Source organism: Caretta caretta, chromosome 4, assembly GCF_965140235.1.
Source record: "Caretta caretta isolate rCarCar2 chromosome 4, rCarCar1.hap1, whole genome shotgun sequence".
NCBI lineage: Eukaryota > Metazoa > Chordata > Testudines > Cheloniidae > Caretta > Caretta caretta.
The window spans coordinates 140103382-140117057 of NC_134209.1; the positions used below are offsets into that span (position 1 = coordinate 140103382).

The window sequence follows — 13676 nt, forward strand, 5'->3', positions numbered from 1 at the left end:
TTTAATACAAACTGTACTTTATTGGGCACACTTTACACAGTATAGGAAATGCACAGGCTAGCTAGATTCTCTTGCTGATTCGCGTGTAGCTGATGTCTCCCATGGTCATTGTCTAAAAACCACACAAAAAGCACAAAGTGTTAAGTCTTTCACTGAAGTAGTCTGCAAATATCACACATATCAAGGCCCTGATCCCACAGACCAGAGACCCACACTTCAGGGTGGGGCCCAAGTCCAACCATTTAAATTGAAATTTATCTCATTTAAATTGCACTGCTAATCCTTTAACGATATTAATAAATACTCTAAAACGTGTGCGTCCAGTGTGACCTTGCTTATTTGAAACCAGTCAGCTAACCCTCCCTTTTTTCCGACACCGAGTCATGCCCCACAACTTCTACTATAATGAGAGTGTTTCAGAGTAACAGCCGTGTTAGTCTGTATTCGCAAAAAGAAAAGGAGTACTTGTGGCACCTTAGAGACTAACCAATTTATTTGAGCACGAGCTTTCGTGAGCTACAGCTCACTTCATTATAATGAGAGTGAAAACATTCTTCACTTACCTGAAATCTTAATTATTAACACTTTTCATTGGATAATTAAGGGTGTACAGCATGTAGCGTACTGCACGTTCTCATTGAAAATGGCCTTAAATGGCCACTTGATTGACCAGCCAAACTTAAGCACCTGGGGTAGACGTTGGTCATTACCAAAAGGCCAAATTACGCACATGCTTGTACAGGATATATTTAAAATAACTGATTCTCACAGATTACTACATAATAGGCCAGATCCTTAGCTGGTGTGATTCGGCATAGCTCAACTGAAATCAGTAGAACTATGCTGACTGATACCTGCAGAGGTTCTGGCCCAATGTATAAATCAGTACTTTGGGTCAGTGGGTCTATGCTGATAGCTACTTGCTCTTGCTGGTCTCCATTAAAAACTCCCACTGTGGTCTCATGCTATAAGTGATGACATTTTTCTAATGTTATATAGAACCTCATGTACTTACATTGGTGACTATGTCTCCCTTTATTTCAGTGACAGATTTGATTTTGCTCAAGTTCGTGACCAGTTTATTGTCACCGTCCATTTGAACAACAGCCTTAAAGAGAGGGGGTGCGGGGGGAAGAGAGACATGAACATTATTGCCTGTGGAATAAAGACCAGTTTGCACGCTCACGTGTCTAATTACTAGATACATTAGGCAAGTGTAAGACTCCAAATTAACTAAAGGTGTGAATTTGAAGTGGATTAGTTAAATCACATTAAATCCCTGTGTGGATGCTGTTATTCAGAATTAAAAGTGGCCTTAATTCCATTTAGTTTAATTCACTTTGGAAGTAAACTAAATCAAGTTAAGGCCACTATCATTTTGAATGAGGGTGTTCACATGGGGGTTTAATGCGGTGTAACTAATCCATTTCAAATTCACACCTTTAGTTCTTGCAGACTAACTTTCCCAGGTGTCCCCGTGTAGACAAGTCCTAAGTGGTTTAACATTACTGCTAACTGAAATTACACAAGTAAACCCCTTCAATAGGAAAACATTATTTATCTGTCTACCTCCTTAGATTTGTACTCTTTGGGGCAGGGAATGACCTTTTGTTCCACGTTTGTATAGTGCCTAGCACAGTGGGGTCCTGGTCCATGGCTGTGGCTCCTAGGCAGTATGATAATACAAATAGTATCAACCTACATGCTCCCTAGTGGCTATTATATAGAAGGTAAAACTCTTATAGCCACACTTGCAGAGAATTCTCCTTTAGCTCAAGTGCTGGTGGCCTGTGGTTTGCTCCAGAAGTTCATGATGCTATCCCTAGTGCAACACGTGTGGGATATCAGTGACCTCTAGGTGTGTAGCCTTGCAGTGCTATTTCAGGTGACAGAGAAATTCCTCCAGTCTTCAGAAGATCTAGAAAGCTACCTGCTGATGAGATAAATAAGGTGAGGGGCAGGATTTGCCAATACTGGGGTTTTAAATGAACCACTGGATCTGTCCCTTTCCTTCCAGGAACAGGAACCATCCAGTTTTAAGAGCTATGAACCCCAATTCCACAATCACCCACCAAATGCAAACAAGGGCAGAGGAAGGAGCAGTCAGAGCTGCCAAAGAGCCTGTGCATGTTCCTTCTTTAAGAGGGAAGGTTTTTGTTTTATGACTGTACATCTCCTCCCACATTTCATCATCCCCTTTTTTAAAAATAAAACAGAACTCCATGTCTCTTTTGTAATGCAACAGACCACATGAAGTCAAACCCGATTCAGCTGGCTAGTCTGAAAGTACAGTATTTAGCACTTTTACAGAATTGTTCATCTGTGGCTCTCGAACATGTTACACGGGGAAACTGAGGCAAAGAGAGGCTACCGCCCGCATTTTCAGGGGCGGCCTATAGTTTTGGGCATCTAACTTTAGAACTCCAAGGCCTGATTCTCAGAGGTGCCAAGTGATGAGTTTAAGTCGGAATCTAGTAACAGTGAGCAGCCACACATCCAACTGAAGTCAATAGAAAGTGCTTAGCACCTCTGAGAATTAAGCCCTGGGGCTCTAAAATAGGGCACTAGAAACAGAGGCACCCAACATTCGAGGTCACTTTTGAAACTTTGCTGACACACAGCCAATGGCAGCCCGCGGCAGTGAGCGCCGTACCCAGGACGACAGACTCGGGCTCATGCCACAGAGCTAAAAATAGCTGTGGTAGATGGCGCCCTTAAGCTGCAGTTTGGGTTCTAAAGCCCAACCCATCCCTAGGTTTCAGAGCCTGAGCACCAGCCCGAGCTGCATCGTCTACACAGCTGGTTTTAGCGCTTTGGTGTGACTGAGCCAAGTGAGCCTGAGTGTGGTGACCTGGGCTCAGAGGCTCACTGCCACGGGCTGCGTAAGAGACTTGCTGACGTCCTGTCTAAAGCAGAGCACGGCATGGCCCCCAAGTGGCCAGACGTCCTCTCCATTGTGCAATGCTTCCCTCGGCTACTGTGTGGAGCTTTACTTCCCCTCCACTACAATAAATCACACATGGCCAAGCTGTGAGCCAGGATCAAGCCATGAAGTTACACACTACAATCCATGGCCACCTAAACTTTACTATCTGGGACTCAAGCCACAGCAATTACAGCTCCCAGCATGCAGTGCTCCATTTTGATCCATGTGTATGCTGGGAGCTCTAATCGTTGAGGGCCACTCATCCCTATTACACACCAGGGGCCAAATTCTTTGCCAGTGTAAATGGGTGCAATCCCACTGAAGTTAGAAGAGCTGCCCCCGTTTACATGAGCAGAGAATGTAGCCCAGCAGCAGTTATGGGCTTTGATGCATCTTGCAGATCTGCAGGCAAGCTGATGGTGTGGCTATTAGTTGAGCAAATCTGGGGCACCTCTGGGTTAGATGAAAGGGAAAGAAAGTGCTACAAGTCCACTAGAAATCAACTGCCGTGTACTGGGAGCAATGTCAGTTCAGCCCTTTCTGTGGGATAGTGTAGCTGGGATGCGGCGTCAGGGCAGGATCCTGCAAGTTGTGGAAGGCCCCTTCCAAGGGACTGAGCACTCTCAGGGCACTCAGCACCCCACAGGAGATGCTCAGCAACCCACAGCCCTACACGAAGGGAGGACCAGGCATCTACCTTGACCTTCTCTCCAGTGGGGGTCTCCAGCTCGGCCTCCTCTCCAATAGTGAACTCATTGGTCAGCACTTTGCTGCCAGTTGTCACGGTGACCTTGAACTTTTTGCCATTCTGCACAATTTCTGAGATGCTCTTGAGGTCCTTGCCCTTTTCGATCAATTCATCAGAAAGACCTGGCCAAAAATAAAAGACTAGGCTTAGCGAGCGTTCTGAGAAGCGCTATTTCTGGGGCAGATGGGGAAGCCACACAAACAAAGCCAGCTTTCAGGGCTGTTAAATCCACGGCTGAGAGGGCTCCTTGACTGGTACACACTCTGAGGAACACTTCCTACATTAACATAGGACCATGCGGTTGGCTGCTGTTTGAGTGCAATGAACAATGTCATTCATAGTCGAGTCTGGGGAAAGTTTCCAACCCAAGGATTTGTCCCCTGTCCTACATGGCTGGTTAGAAAGAGAAGAAATGCAATCCCCGCCCCCACCTTGAAAATCTAAGGGGAAAGAAAAGATCAAGCAGAAGAAAGTGGATGGAGGAGAGGAGAAGACAGGAGTTTTTGTGGGAGATGTGGGAGGAATAGGGACCCCAAGAATATCCTGGTTGGGATCCCTCAAAATCCTTAAGCCAATTGTACATATGAAAGGTAAAAAGAATATCAAAATACACGGAAGAAATGATACAGCAAATCACTGATGAATACCTAATGAGACTGGAGAAAATACAATCCCTGGTTAGAAAGTGATTGAAAATGTAAGCCAACATTTTTCAAACTTGAGTGTCTAAAAGTAGGCACCTAAATCTACCTTCAGGCACCTAAATAAGTGGCCCATTTTATCTAGTTCTTGGCAAGCAATTGAATCAGAGCTTCCATACAAAACGAACACAGTGACAGATTAGCAGAGTCAAGGCAAAATCAACAGAGATTCATTTAATAGATTCCTAGGACCAGCTCCTCAGCCAGTGTAAATTGGCATACCTCCACTGACTTAGGGGGAAATTCACACCGGTCTGCAGTAGAGGAGGATCTGGCCCGCAGACTCTTAGGGCAGAAGGGACCATTATGGTATTTTAGACTGATCTCCTGCATAATACAGGGCAGAGAATTTTATGCAGTGTTTCCTACATATCAATCATAGAGAGAGACTCATTCTATTATGTGTTCTTTTCACGAATGCACAAGATCACATGTATACTATTATGTATTTTTAAAACATATTAATGTGTAAAAATTAAGGACAGTAACATTCAATATTAGAAATTAAAATTATTTTCATCTAAATCCTGAATGCCTGCAAGCAATAGACTAATTTTAACCAATGTTGGACACTACATATAGACAGAGGCAACACACACTAAACGTAGTTACATTTATCTAATACTTACCAAGGGCTTTCATGAAAGGCTCAAAATTTTCATGGGACTGGAGTTCAAACTTTCCATTGAAGCTCATGATGGAGATGTTCTCTGTGGCCCTGTCAGCAGAGAATGTAGCTTGTCAATAACCAGCACTTGGGCTTTGTAAAGATTCATTGCCTTGAAAGTTGGTCAGAGGTAATATGATGTAATTCTTTTATGGCCTTGCTCAAACATTAACATATGACTGAGCAATGGTCAGTGATAAACTGCCCTCAGCTGCTGACCTAGGTTTACAAAGTGGAGGTAGGTTATTTTTGATAAAGACACAGAATTACAGATGTAACAAAATACAAAGCAGCATCTGTAAACCAAAGAAATGAAAAAAAATGCAGAGAGATCTTGCCTGCTGATTGTCAGAAAAAAAACCCAAATGATTCAAACCAGCTAGAGCAGTGGTTCTCAAACTGCAGATCAGGACCCTAAAGTGGGTCATGAGCCCATTTTAATGGGGTCACCAGGGCTGGCTTTAGACTTGCTGGGGCCTGGGGCCAAAGCCCGAGCCCCACCGCCCGGTACCAAAGCTGAAGCCCAAGTCCCACTGCCCGGGGCTGAAACCCAAGGGCTTCAGCCCTGGGTGGCAGGGCTCTGGCTTTGGCTTCGGCCCTGAGCAGCAAGGCTCAGGCTACAGGCCCCCCGACCTGGGGCTGAAGCCCTTTGGCTTCAGCTTTGGCCCCTCCCACCCAGGGACTCAGGCTATAGGCCCCCCCCCACCTGGGGCTGAAGCCCTTTGGCTTCAACTTGACCCCTCCCACCCAGGGTGGCGGGGTTCAGGCTTTGGCTTTGGCCCCCCCACCCGGGACGGCAGGGCTTGGGTGGGCTCAGGCTCCAGTCCCCTCTGGGGTCATGCAGTAATTTTTGTTGCCAGAAGGGGTTCGCAGTGCAATGAAGTTTGAGAACCCCTGGACTAGAGCTCTGGAAACACGTTAGAGAGAGTAGGGCAGCTGGGAAGATATTTTGACACCTGAGTGTGGTGCTGTGTGAGACGCTGGGATTTTCATTTCTTCTTCCCAACATATTGGCACAAAGAGCAATGGTTGTGGTCCAGCAGCTACACATATCACCCGGTTGTAATGCTTGGCAGCATCAGTGTAACTGCAACTTGTGTTGCAATCCAGGGCTATCCCTGGATCTCACAATAGTATTAAAAAAATGTGACCGTCCTCCAATAGGTCAACGAAGATACAGATGAGTCTGAACCAACACCCCAGATCCAACTTGGAAAAATGTTGTTTCAGATCCAAGCTTGATCACTGGCCTTTGTCTCCATATCCAGGCTGAGCTTATGAACAAAAGAGCTAGTTGCCACTAAAACAGTGATGGCAGCGGAGGTGATAATGCCATGTGCTACCTACATGCAAGGGGAAAGAAACAGGAACAAGCCATCCGTAGACTCCCCCTTCTCTCCCCGCCCCCTGCCCCCTTCCACTGCCAGATCTGCATATTAGTCTCTCTAAAAAGCTGCATAATTTGTGAGATGAGCAGCAACCTCCATGCTGAACTGTTGCATGATCCATCCATCCAAAATGCTGCTGTCAAAATCCTCCTCACTGCTTGGAATCATCCTCCCTTGGCTGGTCTCTGCCTGGTTTGTGCATCAAATCCAGGCTTCCATTTGTCACCCTTAGAGCTCTGCCCAGCTCTGCTCCTTACTCCATCTCTGATCTCATCTCTTCCTATGGCCCCTGAGGATTTCTGTCATTCTCCCTAAGCCACCAGCCTAATTACTCTCTGCTTTTTCCATCTTCCATTCTCACCCCTGTTGCTCCTTACGCTGAGAAGAGTCTCCTTGTTTACTAGATGACCATTAGGGCTAGGAAAAATTTTCTATCAAAACTTTTCTCTATGGAAAATTGAAGGGTTGACTCAATGTACATTTGTGCAGTAAGTTTTTGCTTCCCTCTAATTTTTTTTGTCCGAAAATCAAAAAAACAAAAACCCCAATTTTGTGATTTTCAGCCAAAAATTTTCAATTTTTCAATGAAAAGTCACACATTTGCACAGAAAACAACCCCATTTTCCAACCAGCCCTACTGACCAAATTCGCTTCATCTGAACCCCTCCTTAAACCTCACAGCTTCCATTAAGCCTTTCAGGGATGACCTGCTAAATAAATCCATAACTCTTCACTGTCTGCGACAAGACCTTTCTTTGTTCAGCTGGTTTATCACAGCGTGTGTCTGAGCGGCATTGTCTGGGCTATATTAATCCAGTTAGCATCTGCTGGGGTAAACTTTGTGTTAGCCCTTTTGACCCAAGCAGTTAGTTAAAAACCTGGACTCTTGCAGGCTGTTCCAGTTACAATAGGAAATTGATGATGGGGACAGGTATCTTTGATGCAATCCTATTTATGTACAAAGTCCTGTTTCCCTGAACACAGGACGAATCAAACCACGGGAACCAGCTGTTTTTCTCACAGCTCCAAACCTCTTTCAGCCAGCTCTCAGCCCCAAAAGCTCGGTCTCTCTCGGCTTTTCTCAAGCCCATGCTCCCAGTTCTTGTTCAGGCTTTGTCTGTTGCTTCCTTGCTGCCTTCTCTCTCAGCTTCTCTGGTCTTTCTTCTTTTTCTCTCACACACACAAACCTGCACAAAACAATAGCCACAGAACCCGCTTCTCTCACGGGTGCCTTTGTTTGTGTTCTGTCCCATCTAGTGCGACCGAGACCACTTACAGAGACATTAATGAGTCTGCTCTACAGCCTTAGCTAAGAGCTGCATGGTTTTTAGCTCACGCAGTAGAGGCTCATGGATTTAGCTTCAGAGGTCTCAGGTTCGATCCCACCCACTCATGACCAGGACCCATTTCACCTCCTCCAGCCAGCTTCAGGGCATCTGGCCCTCTGCGTAATTCAAGTAATGAGCCCCTCTGGGCAGGGGACATGTTGCACTGAGCAGGGGTGAGAACACCAAGAGTGCTTGGTAGATAAGAAATGCTGCTAATATTTATGCATGCCTGTCTTCTTTGTGAGAGAGGATCCCCCAAATGGACTCTGAAGCAAGAGGTTGCAGCCCTGCCTGCATGTGTTGTTGGTAGACTGTTATCAGAAACAGGCTGTCTCCTGGGTGTAATTTATTACTCACTCTTGGTGGAAAGACTAGTATTCCAGGACCTATGGTGTTTGACTAGGCCCGGCCTCTGATTTTGACACCAAACTCCCACCCACTTCTGCCCGTCGGTGGAGGACAAAATGTGGATTTTGAGTCACCAGGGCTTTGCCAGGCCGCAGGAGTTTTAACGAGCCTCTCAGCCAATTTGAGATCCATTTACAACATCCTGCACTCAGGGACCTTGCATGCGTGTGCCACTCCCTGGGAGATTTGGCTTCATTACCCAATGGGCAGATCCCAGTGAGACAGCAGAGCGGGGCCAAATGAAGCCAATGGCCCAAACCTTTTCTGCTTGAGAAAGGGCCATGTAAAAACACCAGGATCTGACAGATAGTGTTTTAAATTGTGACAGGTACAAATCCTAGTGAATCAGTCGAACTTCAAGTGTAGACTAGGACAGATTTCTGAAACCATGGTTAAAGCCTGCTCTAGTCTTGCACTCATAGGCGTGGGAACTAGGTGTGCAGGTTTTGTGCGGGGTCCTGGCTGCCGGCCCCACGCCTGGGGCTCTGTTCCTGGCCCTGCACCCGGAGTCCCGGCTGCAGGACCCACGCCCAGAGTTCTGCTCCCATCCCAGCTGTGGTCCCAGCCTCAGCCCCTTTACCCCTGTCCATGTCCTCCCCAACCCCCGGAGCCATGGCCTGGTCTTGGCCCCAGCTCTGGGGAGAGGGCACAGACAGGGGTAGGGGTGGGTGTGAAGTAAAACATTTGGGGATCCCTGGCTTTCAGCACCCCCACTGTAAAAAGTCTTCCAGCGCCTCTGCTTGAACTACGATGTGTCCATCCCCATTTCAATTTCATTCAGCCCTGACACCCAAGGCCTGCTTATGAGTGTGTCTTCACTGCAAAGTTAAGTGGTGATTGTCATGTGGGGGCTGGGTACGCATACCTGTGTTAACTTTAATCCAGCAATAGCTGTGAAGATGTGGTGGCATGGCTCAGCTTTTCCCCACCCTCTCCCTATTGCCAGAGTCTTTTCCTGGACCCTTGCCCGCTGCAGGGAAAGACTCCGGCAGTAGGAAAAGACTCCGGCAGCAGGGAGCTGCTGAAGCTTTTCCTTGCTGTCTTCCCCTGCCAGAGCCTTTCACTGCCCCGTGTAGCTACACTCCATAGTGTGGACGCAGCAGGCTTTTCACTGCGGTATGTAGCTTGACATACTCTACAAGCACCTCCAGTGCAGGGCAGTGTAAAATCAGGTGAGTTGAACCAGATTTAAAGCAGTTAGAATTTGGGGGAAATTTCCCCAGTGTAGGCCCCATCATCAGCAACTGGTAGTTTTCCTAGTGTAGACCAGGCTTTAGAGAAGCATTTTTGTCTCATCTTGGTATTTACTACAGTGGATTTCACTCTAACCTGATTATCTCAAGGCTGTTCAAATAAATTGCTGTTCATGAGTCTGGAAAACCAAACCCAAGCCCCTATTCATATTTGTTGTAAGTGGTTTACAATAATTGATTGATCACAATGCTAACACCACTATTGAGTGTTTACATCCTTTGTCTGCAAATCCTTTGGGGGCTTTAGGTTCTTTTATTATACTCAGTTATACCATACAGAAGAACATTCTTTAGAAAAGAAAGAAGACTTGACTGAATGAATTTTGACTTGGGTAATTATTATCTAGATAGGCTTGCTGACAAGTGAGATAAACTTAATCTCAATAGCAAAGGTCAGCCAACTTCTCCTTGTTGCAATGTGGGTTATTTTAAAAAATGAGGTCAGTTTAACCTCTCTAGCCCAAGAAAGGGTGTCCTGAGCTGCATTATTATGGGATCCATAATTGATTGTTGGGTTAAAATTAATTCAGTCCTCCCTAAGCTTGAAATCTCAAGGTCAGGTTCCCAGTTTGGGTGAGGGGTGGGGAAAGGGATGGGGAGAGAGAAAGAGAGAGAGGGATAGGCCAAGATTGTCAAGAGTGGCTAGTGATCTTGGGAGTGTCCATTTTTGGGTGCCCACCTTGGGACACTTTAAAGTGGTCTGATCTTCAGAAAGTGGGTACTCACCCCTTTCTGAAGATGATGATTAAAATTTTCAAAAGTACCTAATACTGTACATATTGTAGTTGTAGCCACATAGTCACAGGATATTAGAGAGACAAGGTGGGTGAGGGCATATCTTTTATTGGACCAACTTCTGTGGTGAGAGAGACAAACTTTGGAGCCACACAAAGCTCTTCTTCAGGTCACCCAGAGAAGAACTCTGAGTAAGCTCGAAAGCTTGTCTCTCTCACCAACAGAAGTCTTGGCCATAAGTTTGGTCAACATATTCGTAAATGATCTGGAAAAAGGGTGAGGTAGCAAAATTTGCAGATGATACAAAATTATTCAAGATAGCTGAGTCCAAAACAGACCAAAGGGATCTCACTAAACTGGGTAATTGGGAAACAAAATGGCCGATGAAATTCAATGTTGATAAATGTAAAGTAACGCACTTTAGAAAATATAATCCTAACCATACATACAAAATGGTGGGGTTTAAATTAGCTGTTACCACTCAAGAAAGAGATCTTGGAGTCATTGTGGATAGTTCTCTGAAAACATCCACTCAGTGTGCAGGGGTAGTCAAAAGAGTGAACAGAATGTTGGGAACCATTAGGAAAGGGATAGGGATAAGACAGAAAATATCAGAATGGCTCTATATAAATCTCTGGTACACCCAAACCTTGAATATTGCATTCCGTTCTGATTGTCCCATCTCAAAAAAGATATGTTGGAATTGGAAAAGGTACAGTGGAGGGCAACAAAAATGATGAGGGTATGGAACAGCTTCCACATGAGGAGCATTTAAAAATAATGGGAGTTTTCAGCTTGAAAAAGAATCAACTAAAAGGGCTATGGTAGAGGTCTAGAAAATCATGACGGGTGTGAAGAAAGTGAAAATGAAGTGTTATTCATTCCTTCACATAACACAAGAATCAGGAGTCACCCATTGAAATTAATAGGCAGCACGTTTAAAACAAAGAAAAGGAAGTATTACTTCATACAATGCACAGTCAACCTGTGGAACTCACTGCCAGGGGATGTTGTGAAGGCCAGAATTATAACTGTGTTCAAAAAAGAATTGAAAAGTTCATGGAGGATAGGTCCATCAATGGCTATTAGCCAAGATGAACAGGGATGCAACCCTATTCTCTAGGTGTCCCAAGCCTCTAACTGCCAGAAGCTGGGAATGGATGACAGGGGATGGATCACTCGATACGTGCCTTGTTTTGTTTATTCCCTCTGAAGCACCTGGCATTGGTCAGAACACAGGATACTGGGCTAGATGAACCATTGGTCTGACCCAGTATGGTCGTTCTTATGTTCTAAACCATCAGTTTGTTCACACAAGGAGGATAGTAAGGTGATAAGTAATAACCACACTGGATGTGTCAAGAACAAATCATGCCAAACCATTCTAATTTACTTCTTTGATAGGGTAACCAGCCTAATGGATGGGGGGGAAGCAGTGGATGCCTGAACTTTAGTAAGGCTTTTGATACTGTCTCTAGTGACATTCTTATAAACAAATGAAGAAATATGGTCTAGATGAAATTTCTATAAGGTGGGTGCACAACTGATTGCAAAACCATACTCAAAGAGTAGTTATCAATGGTGTGCTGTCACACGGGGAGGATGTGTTAAGAGGGGTCCTACGGGGTCAATGGATGACACCAGGCTTAGGGAAAGGGGAGGTTGCAAGCACTTTGGCAGACCAGGTTAGCCAAACTCCTGTCAGGGATGGTCTAGGTTTATTTTATCCTGACTCAACACAGGGGGATGAACAAGATGACTTCCCAAGGTCCCTTCCAGCCTTACATTTCTATGATTTCCCCCACTTTATAGATGGGGAACCTGAGGCAGAGAGTGGCAAAGCGACTTGCCCAAGATTATCCAGTAGGCCAGTGGCAAACCCAGTATTACAACCCAAAGCTTCTGAGTCTCAGGCCAGTGCTCTGGCCACTAGATCATACTGCCTTCCCATGTTTTAGAGGATGTCACCAGTGGATTTGTGAGAAATTTAAAGGGCAGAGCCCCAAACCTGGTGAAATCAGGTAAGGTGAGCTATTACCAGCAGGAGAGCAGCGGGGTGTGTGTGTGGAAACTTATTGTAGTGATAAACAAGGTGGGCCATTTCCAGCAGTTGACAAGCACATGAGAGGAACAGTATGGGGCAGGGGGGAGGGGCGGAAAGGGGGAATAAACATGGGGAAATAGTTTTACTTTGCATAATGACACAACCACTCCCAGTCTTTATTCAAGCCTAAGTTAATTGTATCCAGTTTGCAAATTAATTCCAATTCAGCAGTCTCTCATTGGAGTCTGTTTTTGAAGTTTTTTTGCTGAAGAATTGCCACTTTTAGGTCTGTAATCGAGTGACCAAAGAGATTGAAGTGTTCTCCAACTGGTTTTTGAATGTTATAATTCTTGACATCTGATTTGTGTCCATTTATTCTTTTACGTAGGGACTGTCCAGTTTGACCAATGTACATGGCAGAGGGGCATTGCTGGCACATGATGGCATATATCACACTGGAAGATGTGCAGGTGAACGAGCCTCTGATAGTGTGGTTGATGTGATTAGGCCCTGTGATGGTGTCCCCTGAATAGATACGTGGACACAGTTGGCAACGGGCTTTGTTGCAAGGATAGGTTCCTGGTTTAGTGTTTTTGTTGTGTAATTATAACATTCAAAAACCAGTCGGAGAACACTTCAATCTCTTTGGTCACTTGATTACTCTCTAAGGTGCCACAAGTACTCCTTTTCTTTATACCTAAAAGTGGTAATTCTTCAACAGAAAAACTTCAAAAACAGACTCCAATGAGAGACTGCTGAATTGGAATTGATTTGCAAACTGGACACAATTAACTTAGGCTTGAATAAAGACTGGGAGTGGATGTGTCATTACACAAAGTAAAACTATTTCCCCATGTTTATTTTCCTCTTCCCGCTTCCCCCCCCCCCCAAACTGTTCCTCACACATTCTTGTCAATGGCCCACCTTGATTATCACTACAAAAGTTTCCGTCCCCACCCCGCTCTCCTGCTGGTAATAGCTCACCTTACCTGATCACTCTTGTTACAGTGTGTATGGTAACACCCATTGTTTCATGTTCTCTGTGTAAATAAAATCTCCCCACTGTATTTTCCACTACATGCATCCGATGAAGTAAGCTGTAGCTCACGAAAGCTTATGCTCAAATAAATTTGTTAGTCTCTACGGTGCCACAAGTCCTCCTTTTTTTTTTGTGGATACAGACTAACATGGCTGCTACTCTGAAACTACACATGGAAGTTATTCCAGAAGAAGGTAGAGTATGAATTTAAAGCAGAATAGGTATTCCTGAATTACTCCATGCGTGAACAGTCTGATTCTGTAAGAAAAGGCTTCCCCACATGGTGTTATTCAGGAATAGACAAGCTCTTAATATGGGGTTTCTTGTATCACTATCTTCTTTGATTTCACCCTATGTTAATTACCGAATGCCTGTCCCTGATGTATATTTCCTAGATTAGATTACATCATTATCAGCTGCCTGATAAGTCCTTGCAAGC

The 13676-nt window shown here is 45.0% G+C and overlaps 1 protein-coding gene across 6 annotated transcripts in view; it reads right to left on the reverse strand.

The window, feature by feature from the left end:
• FABP1 (fatty acid binding protein 1) overlaps positions 1-13676 on the reverse strand; it is a 26526-nt gene continuing 12850 nt past the window's right edge. For all 6 annotated transcript variants that reach the window (XM_048849223.2, XM_075128128.1, XM_048849222.2 and 3 more), the window contains 4 exons: positions 5005-5093; positions 3624-3796; positions 1016-1108; positions 1-112 (listed from right to left, as the gene is read on the reverse strand). In XM_048849223.2, the coding sequence (XP_048705180.1) occupies positions 62-112; positions 1016-1108; positions 3624-3796; positions 5005-5071 (384 nt within the window). In that variant the 5' untranslated portion in view covers positions 5072-5093 and the 3' untranslated portion in view covers positions 1-61. The remainder of the gene's footprint in view (positions 113-1015; positions 1109-3623; positions 3797-5004; positions 5094-13676) is intronic.